The sequence below is a fragment of the Montipora capricornis genome, chromosome 7 (genome assembly GCF_036669925.1).
Source record: "Montipora capricornis isolate CH-2021 chromosome 7, ASM3666992v2, whole genome shotgun sequence".
Lineage (NCBI taxonomy): Eukaryota > Metazoa > Cnidaria > Anthozoa > Scleractinia > Acroporidae > Montipora > Montipora capricornis.
Genome location: NC_090889.1, coordinates 15381732 through 15396736, shown reverse-complemented (window position 1 = coordinate 15396736; position 15005 = coordinate 15381732). Strand labels below are relative to the sequence as shown.

Genomic DNA, 15005 nt, shown 5'->3' with positions numbered 1-15005 from the left:
GGTGTAAGTTATCATTCATTTCTCTTTCTCTTTGTGTAAGCAAAGACATTTCTCTAAGCGTGTTCAACATTAGATCTTCGTTTTAATCATTGGCTAAGAAAATTTCGTCGCTGATACTAAACCCCCTCCTTCCCCACCCCCCCCCCCCCCTCGCCCCACCCTAACCGTTCAATGTTTGCAAATTTCATGGGAAATAATGGAAGCAACAAAACGCAGTCAGGTCTCTCCACACTCAAAGAGTTCAATACACAGACAGCTCAGAATTAGTTGCGTATACATTACATCTCTGTAAAATGATGTAACATAATGATTAATGCAATAAAAATGTTATCCAAACTAGAACAGTATTCGAAAACGGAAAGCCGGCTCGTCACTTGTGTCCAGAAATGACCCTAATTAGAGGCAGTGCACGCCCAATTTTAACATCCAATACGAAGTGTCCCTTTAAAAAGAATATATATTTTCACAATAAAGTTAAGGATAAAGGTTAGCGTTATTTTTGGCTTAGGGTAAATGCAGATGTTTATTCTTACTTGAGGAGCACCATTTGGGAGACATTTTGTAACGTTAATTGTCTTTGTTAAAAGCTGAACTACGGATATCAGTTTTTCAGCATTTTCATTGGCTCGCCAGACACAGGCTATCAGTTCATACACCTTCTATACCTAATATGGTCAAGGAACGCGTCTGCAATAAAGCGAGCTGAAAACATTTTTGCAGCTCTCAGAAAAAAAATGGCCGACATAAGCCAAATAAAATCAACATGGAAGAGTTGTTGATCCAGGAGTTTTTTTAATAAAACAATTATTATACTCGGCCTTGTTGGACATAAAATGATTATAACGAACTCGGAGCTACGCGCCTCGTTGGTTATCTATCACTTCATATCCAGCGCACCAGCGTAGAATAATTGCGAAGTATTTCGAGACACGAATGATGAAGAGCACACTTCGTGACGCTGGTTGAAATCCGCGTGCATCTAATTTCGTACATTTCTGGACTCGCTTAAGGCAAATTTAATATATGGAGATGGTTACGAAACTTGACATGTTTCTTTTTTTAATGTCTTCGCAGTTTTGGCCCTGACCATGCACAAACCACATCACCCTTTTTCTAAAATTTAGTAAATCCAATCTTTCGATTGATTTATTGAAAACTCAGTTGTGAAGCGAGTACAGAAGATTGTGCATTGTCACGGACAAGTTAAAATGAAGTGTGACAGTATTTAACTCACTTTTCAAGTTTTCGGGGTTTGATAACCGTCCAGTTCATCTATTTTAACTATGTTTAGGGCAAACGGCAAAAGTCAGGATGAAATTTACGTTTTGCCGAAAATCAAAGAAACTTGTTAGGCCGGGGCAAATGGCTTAACCGATTTTGTTTGCTTCCCCCTTTCAACCGTGCCGTACATTGAATCGTAGTTGAATCGATGTTGAATGACTCTAAAAGCGTTTAACTTTGCTTCAACGAATTTCTTTTGTTTTCGCGAATGCTAAATGAAGTTGAAAGCCGTTTGCCCCCAACTTTCGACATTGTTGTGTATGCGCCAGCGCACTAATTGGTCTCTCAGTGACGTATCTATGTCTGTATCCATAGCAAACACCACCGCTGCAGCCTGGGACTGAATAACAGGTCTCTCGTGAAGCTGTTGATGATGTGTTGAAACCGTTTGTCCACTCCAGCAGTCACATCGGTGGTCAACAAAATCGAACGGATGTTGAAGCAAATGTTAAATCCCTTTGACGGGCCTTTATATCTCATTTTTTGCCTGTTGTCTATAGATGTGTAGTAACTTCCCAAAAGAGAGAAACAGAGAAATCAGCCAGCCTGTCGTTTGGCGTTTGCCTTTCCACATAAACTCGATGCTAAGTCTGTCTAATATTTGTCTCAAAAGTGATATGTTCTCGCGACCTTCATATCCTTTTCATTTTTTGCAGGGCCATTTTTGGGGATCTTCCTAATCTTTCTCCTTTCCATCTTTGTGTTGACAATATTTGTCTATCGTCGAATTAAAGGACGGTACGTATGTAAACTTACGCGGTATCACGTAATAATTACCACGGTCTAAGAGTCTATCACCCAAGAGTAAGATTTGCCCAAATCCGCCTAGTCTCCATCGGCGTAAGAAAAGTGCTTTTTTTTAAACCAAGTTTTGCGAGAAAATAAACAATAGACCAAATTCTTGTCTTGCACTCACGTGATTAAACGGCCATGTTGGTGTACAAAACAGAAGCAAAATGTCGCTCGTGTTTGCATGATAATAGAGGCACATTCCCACTGTCTTTTTCTTTTTCTATTTTTTTTTTGTTTTTTTTCGCTATTGTTCAGTACACCAACATGGCCGCAATGACGTCAGTTGCAAGCCAAGGATTCTCGGTATTCACATGACGTCACGACCGCCATGTTGGTGCCCCTAAACGAAGAAAAGGCGGCCATGTTGGTGCCCCGACCAAATCCTCCAGGAATTTAACTCTATTATTATGCAAACGCTTCCTTTTGTTTTCGTTGAAAAACATGGCTGTTGATCACGTGAGTGAAAACAAGCAATTGGCCAACTCAATGTTGTACCCTACTCAAATCTTTTGGGAATAAATCGTTTCGTTCCGTGTATTCCCATATCATTTAAATGTTAATGCACATTATAATGCAAATACAATTCACAAAGGATCTTATCCCCGGGAAATTTTACTCTTGAAACTGTATCACGCTTCAATGAACTGGATATCCACTGTTTTAAACCAAATAACACCCCAAAATTAAATGGCCTGCATTATGGGATTTGTGAAAACAGCGAGTCGTTTATTTTCCCGCAACATTTGCTTTTAAAATAGACACATTTCTGACCTGATAACAGATTTCTTATTCTTAGTTTGGGTAATGGAGTCTCGGATGGTCGGAATCCTTGATTTTATTGACAATGGGTAGAACTTATCAATATGTTTCCAGACTGGCTGTTTTAACTTCTTTGCTTTTAGTTTAACGTTGAATCCGAAATCAAACATGCGCAAGAAATCAAACAAAAAGAGGCCATCGTCCTTCATCAACCCAATGGCACTAGAATCAAGACCTCAGAACGGTCACGTGAATATTGCCATGGAAACCATAGGAGGGTACACGGAACCGGGTGATGAAGTTCAGGAGGTAATACGAGCTTGCGTGTCTCAGAATTATAACTTTTCTTTGTTGTTGTTTACACATATGTATTACCAGAGTTTGTCCTAAGAGAGCAAGGTAAGGATAAATATTAGCGCTACTTTTAGCTTGGGGTAAAAGCAGCTGTTTGTCCTTACTTGAGGAGCGACGTTTGGGGTCTGGGGGGCACTTTGCAGTGTTAATAGTCTCATTGTATCCCGACACACGAGTGATGTTGAATTTGGGGAGAAAACTAAGGGGGCACTTCGTGACTCTTATTGAAATCTTGCTTTTTTTTTGGGTTTGAGTTTTTTCACTTAAAAAAAACTTCTGACACACCGATTTCCAATGGTAATCCACCTTCCCACCCCCTTGGGAGAACGGCTGGGATATTTCTAACCCAGCTTACCACATTAAGTGGGTGGAGCTACCACTTAAAGTGGTGCCTAAAACACCTGCCTAGTATGTTGGCTGTGCAATACTGACGACTCGTAACAAAACCGAAACAACTGACTGTCCATGGCTGCCAATTGACCCTGCTTTTCTTTCTTTCTTTCTTTCTTTCTTTCTTTCTTTCTTTCTTTCTTTCTTTCTTTCTTTCTTTCTTTCTTTCTTTCTTTCTTTCTTTCTTTCTTTCTTTCTTCTTTCTTTCTTTCTTTCTTTCTTTCTTTCTTTCTTTCTTTCTTTCATTCCTAAGGCCATTACTGGACATATGTGAATTAGTAAATACTTGGAACTCAGAGTCTCCTAGTTTCCCTTATAAAAGTTTGAACACAAGAAAATAAATCATCATTCATTTTGCTCCAGCGACAGTAACGACGAACCAAATGAGAAAACTAATGTTATTTGTAGAGCAGACGTAGATGACCTGTCCACCTGTCAGCAAATATACGAGCAGAAGAATAATAATCTGAAAACCTAGCAGAATAATCTCAGAGAAAATCTAGCTAAAATTTTATACCATCAGATAGCTACCTTCACCCAAAAGAAACGAAAAACTTGGTTGTATTAACCACCTTTAAGAAAGAGCAAGAGCCCTACCGTGACTAGTGAACAACAGCCCCATATTTCTGCCACGGCGTTTTTACATACCGATTTATTTTTAGATTGTATTCCCGCAAATGGGACTCATGGCCAATCACAAGAAGCTCACTTGACGTCATAGCGTCACCAAACCAGAACTGTCTTTGTTTTCTTTGTGGCAAATGTAGTCTAAAAATAAATCAGTCTGTAAAAATGCCGTGACACAGGCTTAGTATGGGAGTTGTTCGCTCCTAGTCATGGGCTGGAAGGAGATAATTGATTTGTGAGCTGACATTTCGAGAGTTACCCTTTGTCAGGGCGAATTGATGAATTGTGGGTTGTAGGTAGCTTATATGGGGCATATAGGAGCTTCGCCATATATTGAGGGAACAGTGTTTACGAGAATATGTGCTTATTTGTTCATCAATTAATAAATACATGCAAAACGTTCAGCGTGTTGATTGGCTGAGAGCACGCCAATTAACCCCAAACAGAGTGCAGTGAAGTGAAATCAGCCAAATAGTTGAAATTAGCGCAAAGAAGGTGACATTTTTGAATGTATATCATTGTAATTATTTCAAAGACTACAAATTGCACTCACACTACGGTCTCGTACAATTTTGTCTTTCCTTGAAAAAAATTACTCGTGCTTATTTATTCCAAATTGCAATAGAAATCATAGGACTACCTCACTAATTAAATGATTTATTTATGTCTTTATTTATTTTTGTGAGTTCATTTATTTATATTTTAAGGATTCGCTTTTTTTCTCTCTACTGTCAACAGATGATGGCCAGTAACTTTCTCTGCTATCACCTCATAGTGGAATTTTTTTGAGCCTAAATGAGCTCTCTTCGATATAATAACAGTGAATTGAAACTTTTCTTTCCACATTTTCATTTCACTCTGCCTTTTTGATGCAGGTGGTAGCTCACTTCACTGAAGACGGTTTTTCCAACCAACATGGCATCACTCATTTTTCAGTAGCAGATGAGGACGAAGATGAGGCACGGGTCACCCCGCCCCGTAACGGGTCGACCAGTAGCCATGAGGAAGGTGTCCGAGACTATTCATTTCCTGGCGAGGTTCACGCAACTTCGGGGCTGTCTGGTCATATCCCTCTCAGGCCTTGCAGAAGAGGGTCTGAACATTTGTATGAAACCGTTGGATGACTCAATTATAATATGTAATAAAATGAGACATTTGAAAACATCTGAACTTGGAATTGCTGCATTCTGTCGAGATAGATGAAAATGTTGACCCTGCCTCTGTCATTATTTTTGGAATGCTTCAGTATACGTTCACTTAGATTAACTGAAGGAAAATGGAGTAAAATAGTCTCTGCAAGACATTACTTTTGCAGAGACTATTTTTTGCCGTTTTTCAAGCCAAATTAGTTATTTCCGTATTTATTTGTTTGACCTTAATTGACCTATCTTCAAACGAAATGTCCTTTAATACGAAGGAGACGAATTTTATTGTTTTTGTCACTATCGAAACATGCTTGGAAATTTTTACCTCAAATTCGACCAAGAAAATGTCCCCATTTTCCAGTCTCCATATCGGAAAAGTTTGCTCGGTCGCGGGAATTCCGAATTTTGGGCACAATGGCGCACCTTTCTTTGCTTCTAGCTAAGGCCTGGCTCCGAAAATGGTTCTTATCGGCAAACAACAGAATTCAATGCACTTCAAGCTTTGTTTCAGGTGCGTAGGAGAGGGGGTTCGAGAGGTTCGAACGAACCCCCTTTGGAAATCAATAATGGGGGACTGAAAACACAATCTGTTGATTTTCAGCTTTTAGCAAATAGTGGAGGAATGGAGAGCAAAGTTTGAGTGTTGCAGCTTTTAAATTACCCTGCAAGAAAACGCTAAAGGTATCGGGAAAGTATTAAATTGCAGGAGGATGGGTACAAGTGAAATTCGAGAACCTTACATGAAGTATAGAGTTTAAAAAAGGGCATCTAAATGAGCAACCGGACGGTCAGCTTCTACTAAGTTACTTTTCCAAAGGTAAGTGACTAGTTGTTCAACTTTTATTTCTCTTAGGCTAAAATTCGTAATGTTAGACCACGAAAACGTGTTTAGGCTCGTATGGGGTGCAGGGATGTCGCAGTGGTGAGAGCACTCGCCTCCTTCCAGTGTGGCCCGGGTTCGATTCCCAGATCCGGCGTCATATGTGGGTTGAGTTTGTTGGTTCTCTACTCTGCACCGAGAGGTTTTTCTCCGGGTATTCGAGTTTCCCCTCTCCCCAAAAACCAACATTTGACTTGATTTACGTTAAATGTTAATTTCCGTTTACAGTTTCTCTGAATCGAAAGTTCTTTGCCTGCATTGTCATACTTGACCACTCATTTGGACTAAATGTGTTTAAATAGCCAACACTAACGCTTCAAAAATAGGCAAATTTAAATTGAAATCCGCCATCCATGTTTTTGTGTATGCAGGTTATGACGTAGAAATAGTCAAAGATTTCTCCGGGTGACTAAATGTACTTGATGTAAGGAAGAAAACACAGGCGAGGAGAGCAATGCTTTGTGGACTTGATTCTTAAACCAGAGGCTAAACTGTATTGATATTGGCTCCATCTCTGAACAGATTTACCTCGTGGTCGTTAAACAGGGTTTATATGTGAGTTAAGCTTATATACAGGAGTTTTACAAGGCGAAAGAGATCTTGCAGTCCTATCCCGCGCTCATTCCTGTAAAATAAATGCCTGGAAATCAAGGTTAATCTGTCTACCGTGGCTTCTACGAGATCCCTGTTACAACTTCAAAACGAACGATCGATTTATATATTTCCATCAAATGGTAAGAGTAAATCGTTTCAGTAGTTTCTATACTGCTAGCAAAATGTAACCACATTTCAAATTACGTTTATTAGCGCCTATCAGTGAACGTCGTCTGTATATGGCTTGATTCAGTTTTCTCGCTCCAATATAATGATATTTTAGACTAGTTGACTGAGATTTCCGTATGAAGCGAATGTCACCAAGACCAATGTTCATATACCTGAAGATCCCGCTTGAAGTCCTCCTTGGTAAAATGACAGACCCGAACAGACAATATAGCAGTCAGGTTTTCACGTTTGAGGTTTTTAATTTTTATATGTGTTCTCAAGTCTAGAAATGAGTCTAGTTTCATCCCCATCGAAAGTGTACACCCCAACAGCGGTAATTGTTGATGTGAAATGTATTGAGCAACATCTGAAAGTTTCGTCGGTTTATTCTAAATTAAACGCTTCACCGTGTGAAAGCAAACAAATACGTTTGCCGAAGCATCGAAGACGGTAGGCTTGTCGAATATTTCTTTGTTTCATGTTCAAGGTTTTTGTCTTGTTTACATTTGCTCTTGCTGATTTTTACCGCCTAGTTTGATTGACTAGAAAATTTATAAGTATTTAGTGACTTGAGTTTCTGTCGCACTTATGGCCTACATGAAAATTTGGTTTTATCAACGGAGTTGATAATGCAAATTGGCCACCGTAGAGAGATTCTAAAAGCTGACGTTTGGAGCGTTAGCCCTTCGTCAGAGCGAATCGAGGAATTATGGGTTACGTGTAGTTTTTATAGTAGAGTAGGAGCTACGCTATTGGTGGTAACATGGCAACGTGAAAAATAGGAATATATTAGTTAAATGAAAAGCGTTCGTTAATACCGTGAGGATTAAGGGTGCCGATTAGGAAGATGAATTTTTGTTCCAGATTCTTGCGGCTTTCCGTCGTACCTAGATGTAGGGAAAGGCCGCAAATAGCCATGTTTTTTTTGGAGTGGTTAGGGAGATTAAAATGACGAGCGACTGGCTTAGATGCATCCTTGTCATTCTTCTCAACATCGCGAAGGTGTTCGCGTAATCGGTCACCTAGTCGTCTACCTGTCTCGCCAATGTATAATTTATTGCGTAACGTACAGGTTATGCAATAAATGACATTTGCGGAGGTTACGCTATTCTCGCTGATGAAGATAAGAGCCACAACGAAGAGAAACTTGCTATCATCATTTGCTTCGTACATGCTAACAAAGATATCAGAGAGGAGTTTTTCAAGGATTTAGAGCGAACAACGGGAACTGCAGTTTCAGCTGTTTTGCTGGCTACCCTCGAAGCTCTAAACATTCCTATTAAAGACTGCTATGGCCAAGGTTATGACGGTGCAGCATCTATGAGTATCGAAAGGGTTGGGGTTCAGGCGAACATTCTAGCCCACACACCAAAAAGTGTCTATGTCCACTGTGCTTGACATTGTTTAAATCTCGTTATATCTCATGCCTGTTCACTCCAATCAATTCGAAACATGATTGACAAAGTAAAGCAAAGTTGTAATTTTTTCAATTATAGTCCAAAGCGAAATGGACTGTTAAGTGCCATCATCCAAGAACAACATTCAGAAAATGGGAAAAAGAAGCCTTTAATTACACTGTGTGCAACCAGATGGGTTGCTCGAATTGAAGCGTATGATCATCTCTACGCGTCCTTTAAGTACACAGTGTTTGCGTTGGAGATCATGGCCCACAATATGCACCACGATGAGTGCCCAGAGCAGTTCCATGGATGTTGGCAGACAAAAACACGAACGGATGCCTCCGCACTTCTAAAAGCTATCACTGACTTTGATTTCATTGAAACATACATCATAGCCTACTCTCTTCTCTCCCACATGAAAGGTCTCACTGTCAAACTTCAGAAGAAGACAAACGATATCTACAAAGCCTTTGCTATGGTATCGGAGGTGAAGACAACACATAGAAATATACGTACCAATTTCCGTGCTCATGTTTATGCTATCTACGATCTGGCTGTAGAGATAGCGGAGAATGTTGGCATTTTAGCAACAGCCCCAAGAACAACAGGAAGACAGCTCCACCGTGCCAATGCCCCTGCTGTTGACACCAAAGAGTACCATCGGGTTAACGTCGCAGTCCCTTTCCTTGATCACATTATTTCAGAACTCGATGGCCAGTTTTCAGGTTTAACCATGAGGGTCAGTAAGCTGCTCAGGTTAGTGCCAAATCACTAATCACGAGCTAACTGACTTAATAGATCTATACAAAGATGATCTGCCTTCGCCGCAGCCCTTCTTTGCCGAATTTCAGCGTTGGAAGATCAAGGTGCAATCTGGGATAATTACGGCTGATTCATGCGCTGTGTCCTTGTAAGCATGTAATCCTGATGATTTCCCTGACCTGTACATTCTTCTCAAGATTGCAGCCACTCTTCCTGTGACATCTTGCGAGTGTGAGCGTTCAATCAGCAAAATGAGAAGGCTGAACAATTACATGAGATGTACCATGGGCGAGAGTAGGCTCTTCTCACTCGCTCTCATGGCTACCAAGTATGATATGCCTGTCGATCTGGACGAAATTGTTAATCTATTTCAAGGTCTCCACCCGAGGACGATGCAATTGTCAAGTTTGCCTTACGAATAGTCCTGTAGTGAATTAGTAAGTAGTGGCCTCAATATATCCTAGTGACCTAGTATTATATGTAGTCAAAATAATCCCATCGTTGGAAATATTTCCTTAACAACAACAACAACAACAACAACCAACTTTATTTTACGAGGGTGAGCACGTAACAGCTAAGGCTGATAAACTTGTGGCCCTCCTACAATTAATTATAAATATATCTAAAACAATCTAAAAAGGTATAATATAGTAATATACAAATAAGTATAGAAAAAATTAGTTTATCTTAAAAGATTCAGTGTTCTGGTACCTATCAGTAAAAAAACAGTTAAAGCTTTACTTAAACTTAAAAGTGATGGTCTCGACTTAATATCTCTTGGAAGGGAATTCCAAAATCTCGTGGTTGATACTGAAAATGAACGCACTCGCTCTGTTTCCCTCTTAAAACGTGGACAAACTAAATTAAAATCCCTGTGTCTGCTTTCCCTACTATGTACATCGGCATTTCTTGTTAATAAGCTATTCATATACGACGGGCTATCCCCAACCAGTCGTCTAAAAGCATGCAAACATTTTATGATCTTCGCCTCATGATAAAAACTTAGTGAATAGCTCAACACTATTGTCTCTAGTGTCTGCATTTAGTATTACAAGGGCTGCACGTTTTTGTAACTTTAACACTTTAGTTAGGCTATCAATAGTGCAAGAGGTCCATATGCTTGAGCCAGAGAGCATTACTTGTTTGATCATTGAGTTATAGTACAGCATTTTTTGTTCGAGTGGCATAAAACATCTTATTTTCTTTAATACTGCTATACTTTGGGATATCTTTTTGCAAAGTTCCTCAATGTGATCGTCAAAATTTAATTTGTCATTAATGATAACCCCCAATAGCTTTTGAGACGTAACTTGTTCCAGCCTTTTTCCACTAATTTTGATTAACAATTGGTCTTCTTCCATGTTTTTAGCAAGTCTTTTACCAGTAACCATCATGCATTTGGTTTTACTTTCATTAAGGATCATCTTATTTTCATTTGACCATCTCACAACTTCATCCATATCCCTCTGAAGACTTGTAGACAGAGTGTCAGGTGCATTTCGAACGTCACTTGAGTAGCTCAACGTCGTATCATCAGCATAGATATCGACAACAGAGTGTCCAACTGCGGTCGGAGGGTCATTTATGAAAACAAGAAATAAGAGCGGCCCAAGAACAGATCCTTGAGGTACTCCTAGGTGAACAGGCTTGGACTGAAAAAGTGCGCCATCAATATTTACATATCGAGAACGTCCAGTTAGATAATTGCCAATAAGTTTTAGATCTCTCTCACCAATGTCATAACCACGTAGCTTTGCTAGTACTATCTCATGATTTATTAGATCAAATGCTTTCTTGTAATCTATGAAGACAAGCCCGGTTACTTTGTTTTCATCAAGATCGAAAAAGAGCTGATCCACCAGACGTATCAACGCCGTTTCTGTTGAATGTGATTTCCTGAATCCAGACTGGAGTTTATGAAGCATGTCGTTGCTCTTTAAATGTTTGTAAAAAGATTTACAAATATGCTTCTCAAATACTTTGGAAAGAATAGGCAAAGCAGAAATCGGTCTATAATTGCATTTCTCGTCCTTACTTCCTTGTCCTTGTCGGCGTTCACTTGATAAGCTGTTAGGGTCAATCGATTGAGGATCAGGATCGGCGTTCGGGATTTCATAAATGGAGTCTCGAAAGACGAAAGGAGGGGAATACAATTTCAGGGGACCACGTGCTGCTTTTAGAACATTGACGGCGGAGCCGGGGGGGGGGGGGGGGATCAAGCCTTTACCCTGAGATTCCTTTGCAGCACTCTTCAAGCTTTAAATCTGTAAAACGTTTAGTGTACTAAGCAAGTATGTATGTATGAATGTATCAAGTTAACAAAAAGTGGGAAATATTGTTGTTATGACTACAAATACCTGTTATTTTACACTCCATCGAGTTTGAAATATTGACGTGCACAATTCTGAAAGTAGCATTTCCGTGCCTCTAGATATCAAACTTTTCTGGGGACAACAGAAAGAACTGCAGGACCTCGCTCCGCTTACAAACTCAAACAGAAATCTTCTAAGGTGCTTTATGGAGGAAAAGTGAAATGACAGAAACAAAGAACAGATGATGCCGTTTGCCTTTCGCTGATGCGACTTCAACATCAGCGACACCGTGATTTTATGTTCGAAAATTTGTCTCTAGAATTCATATTTTCTCCGGCAGAAAAATGGTCTGCTTTTCCAGGCGCGGTTTTGGATGATCGATGAAAGCAAGAAGCGGAGGTCGTTTCGATAGCTTCAAAGAAGAGATAGAAGTATTATTGAAGAACCAGCAACTCAGAGAGATGGTAGTTGAAACAAAGACATGTCGAACAGTGGAGGTTTTACCACCTCGAAAGTCGTAAAACCCGAGCTCTTCTCACGGGCTGCTTGATATGTGGGACCTAAAAAAGCAAAACATAACAGCAGACTATCTTGTGTGACCAAGAAAGGTTTTATACCATCTTGAGTCGTCAAAACATCATATAATTCCATAAATGGATTTCTTGGACGCATTTTTGAGGGAAGCTGTCGTCTTACTGCATGTTCTGTCTGAACTAATAATTTTAATATAAAACAACAATGCCAACTCATAAGCGAAGCCCTCTCGATTTTCCGTTTGCAATCATTTTGAACAACTTGCAGAGCTTTCTAAATGTGTAATTTAAATATCTCAACTCATCCACTTATAAGTCTAGGCTTTAAGATTTTGTATCCTCGCGATATAATAGATTTTATATTCCATTTTTGAATGCCGGTGGCTGAAAATGGTCGGCCATGTTGGAATTTCTTACCGTACCCCAGGTCTCGCCCGGCATTTCAAAGTTGGCCGAATTTGACTCCAAAATTTCCAAGCGTGAAAAACGATTTGACATCCAGAAAAATCTAAAAATAAACCATAACAATATCAACAACTTTCCTCGCTAGGAGGGCAACGATGGTCTTAAATACTCAGCAGTGCTTACTGAATGTCACAGCATCTTCTACTGGTAACACCATATAATTATATATTGATGCATCAAAAGTCAATACTACATGGGTGTCTAAAGAATTGCTAAAGCACATATAGATCATTCTTTATCAAGTACGTCTTTTTGCCTGGAGCCAAGTAGCCAAATCCCACATGAACTTTGCAAACTTCAGTTCTCATGGCGCCTCAGGCAAATGTCATCTCATTTTTAAGTCTCGTCAGTAAACATGATTTACGCTAAGCTCAGTTCACACTCTTTTAATGGACAAGTGATGTCTTCAACAATAAATCACTGTAGGTCCTTCAGACTTGTTCACTTCCTCTTACCTAGTACACAATTAATACAATACCTGACAATAAACATGTGGTTCAAGTAGACAGAACTACCGTATAGACTTTCCTGACCGGACCAACACAAAAACTACTTTATAAGAACTGACAGTCATTCCACATGCAGCCCAGACGTATTGTTTGGTTTCATCAAATCGGAAATATAATAGAAATGGTCAAAACACTCGTAATTCCTTTTGAATAAATTATTCAGTGTTTGTTTACTTTTGTCATCAGTAAATCGTCTCTATCACCGATTCACTCATATTGTGCACTCGATAGGGCTTTTACTCTCGGAGTATCTGTAATCCGTGGGAATTTCGTGATGAAAGCAAGCCGCCTATCTAGATGTGTTAAGGGGACCCTAAGAAGCATGCCAAATGTTGTTGGAAATTATTTTATTTGCACCGACGGCTTTTAAGGGGGGTCAAAACTGTGACCCTCAGAGTCCAACATGGAAACGAGACTTGACCCTCAAATGCTTTGTAACCATCGTCAGTGGTGGCGAATCTTCGACAGAAATTCTCATACTTTAAATTGGGGTATATCTGACAAGTAACAGTAATAGAACGGATCACGTGACCAGGCTGGATCACATACTGCCTTGTTGCTATTGTTTATAGCGACAGATTGTCTCTCTACTGGAGTGTAACTTAGCCAACTCTGTAACATAACAGTAATAAATCTGATCTCGTGTCTATTATAACGTGTAAAGGAGCCTTTTTTTTCACGAAATGCCTTGTGGCATACTTTGCACCGCTTACTTTCAATCCGACAAATGCCATTTTATCACAACTCCCTGACAAGGATAAAATGTATCCTATTCATCTCCCTCGTCTTCCTCCTCCTTCTCTTCCTTTTCATCATCATCGTCGTCATGATAATCATGAGATCGGTACATTTAAGTTCCGCTTCGTGATATTGACATCTATTAGTGAAACATTGCCCCTTACTTAGATGGAAGATGATTGCATCGGATAGCAGCTTGGGGCCATCCCTGTTAAGCAACCAGTAGAGATATGGTGTACAGCTGTACCTCGAGAGAAACCGTGAGGGGGCTGATACAAAATGGTTGCTGCATGCTGTTGATGCTTCAAACTCGGGAGTCACTACTATCAACATCTAACCTGACACCGACATGCACGTTTTTGTAGTGTCCCTCAGGCAATTCCCAGAAATAATAATAGCTTTATTAATTAATCCATCATTAAATTAAAAAGCACGGTGAATTTACGATAATAAAATAAAAACATGAAAAATATAAGAGGCAATGTCCAATTTAAATACTTACGGTTTCGCATAATAAAAGCCCACGAGAACATCATCTATTGCTTAAAATGCGACTTGACCTTAGAGCAAAGGACTTCATGTGCCTATCAGTCCTAGAATGTGGTATCTTCGGGTTTAACGCGATTCGTCACTGGAGTAGGGGCTACTGATCATTCATATCAGTGAGTAATTGGGATGGTTCTTATCCCTTAAAATTCTCTCGAGTTCGCACCTAGAAGCTGCATTTCTGCGGTCTAGGCTAGCCTTCATAGTGCCAACAAGTGAAAGGCTGCAATTCTGCACACGCTGCAGATCTTCAACGAGGTATTCGGGGATACCACCCCACGTCGAAGATGCATACACTTTGAGAACACGTTTTCAGATGTGACTAGGAAGAGGAAGCATTATAGAAAGGTACATCTCAACCCTATTTTTCTTGCTCTTGGACTTGCAAAACTGCGGCGGTTCCTGGATTCCATGCGTAGAGTGGAGCTGATATAACAGGACGCTTTGCGGGTGAAATAACATTTTTCACTTGATCACTTCTCACTTTCGTCTATAACCCACACTTCAAATATACATTCCCTTCACGGAACGAATAAGACCAACAAATTGACCCGCTAATAAGAATAATGACAGACAACTGGTGGAATAAGAAAGAGGAAGAAATTGAAAAGTTTGGAGAGTGTAGGAACTCACAGGGACTGTACTCCGCGCTTAAAACTGTGTACGGCTCCAAAACGAACACTGTTGCCCCAGTTAAGAATGCAGATGGAACTCAGCTATTTACATACATGAAAGAAATATCAGACAGTT

General features: G+C 39.8%; 1 protein-coding gene and 1 pseudogene across 2 annotated transcripts in view; both read left to right on the top strand.

The window, feature by feature from the left end:
• Positions 1–5357, top strand: part of LOC138058299 (uncharacterized) — an 11673-nt gene extending 6316 nt beyond the window's left edge. Inside the window, exons 5-8 of one of the 2 annotated variants that reach the window (XM_068904230.1) lie at positions 1–3; positions 1938–2019; positions 2976–3141; positions 5079–5357. The exon at positions 1–3 is cut by the window's left edge and continues 48 nt beyond it. In XM_068904230.1, coding sequence (XP_068760331.1) covers positions 1–3; positions 1938–2019; positions 2976–3141; positions 5079–5327 — 500 coding nt within the window. In that variant the 3' untranslated portion in view covers positions 5328–5357. The remainder of the gene's footprint in view (positions 4–1937; positions 2020–2975; positions 3142–5078) is intronic. The other variant, XM_068904231.1, reaches the window with a different exon arrangement.
• Positions 5358–8664: 3307 nt separating this feature from the next.
• LOC138058304 (52 kDa repressor of the inhibitor of the protein kinase-like) lies at positions 8665–9574 on the top strand (annotated as a pseudogene).
• The last annotated feature ends 5431 nt before the right edge of the window (positions 9575–15005 follow it).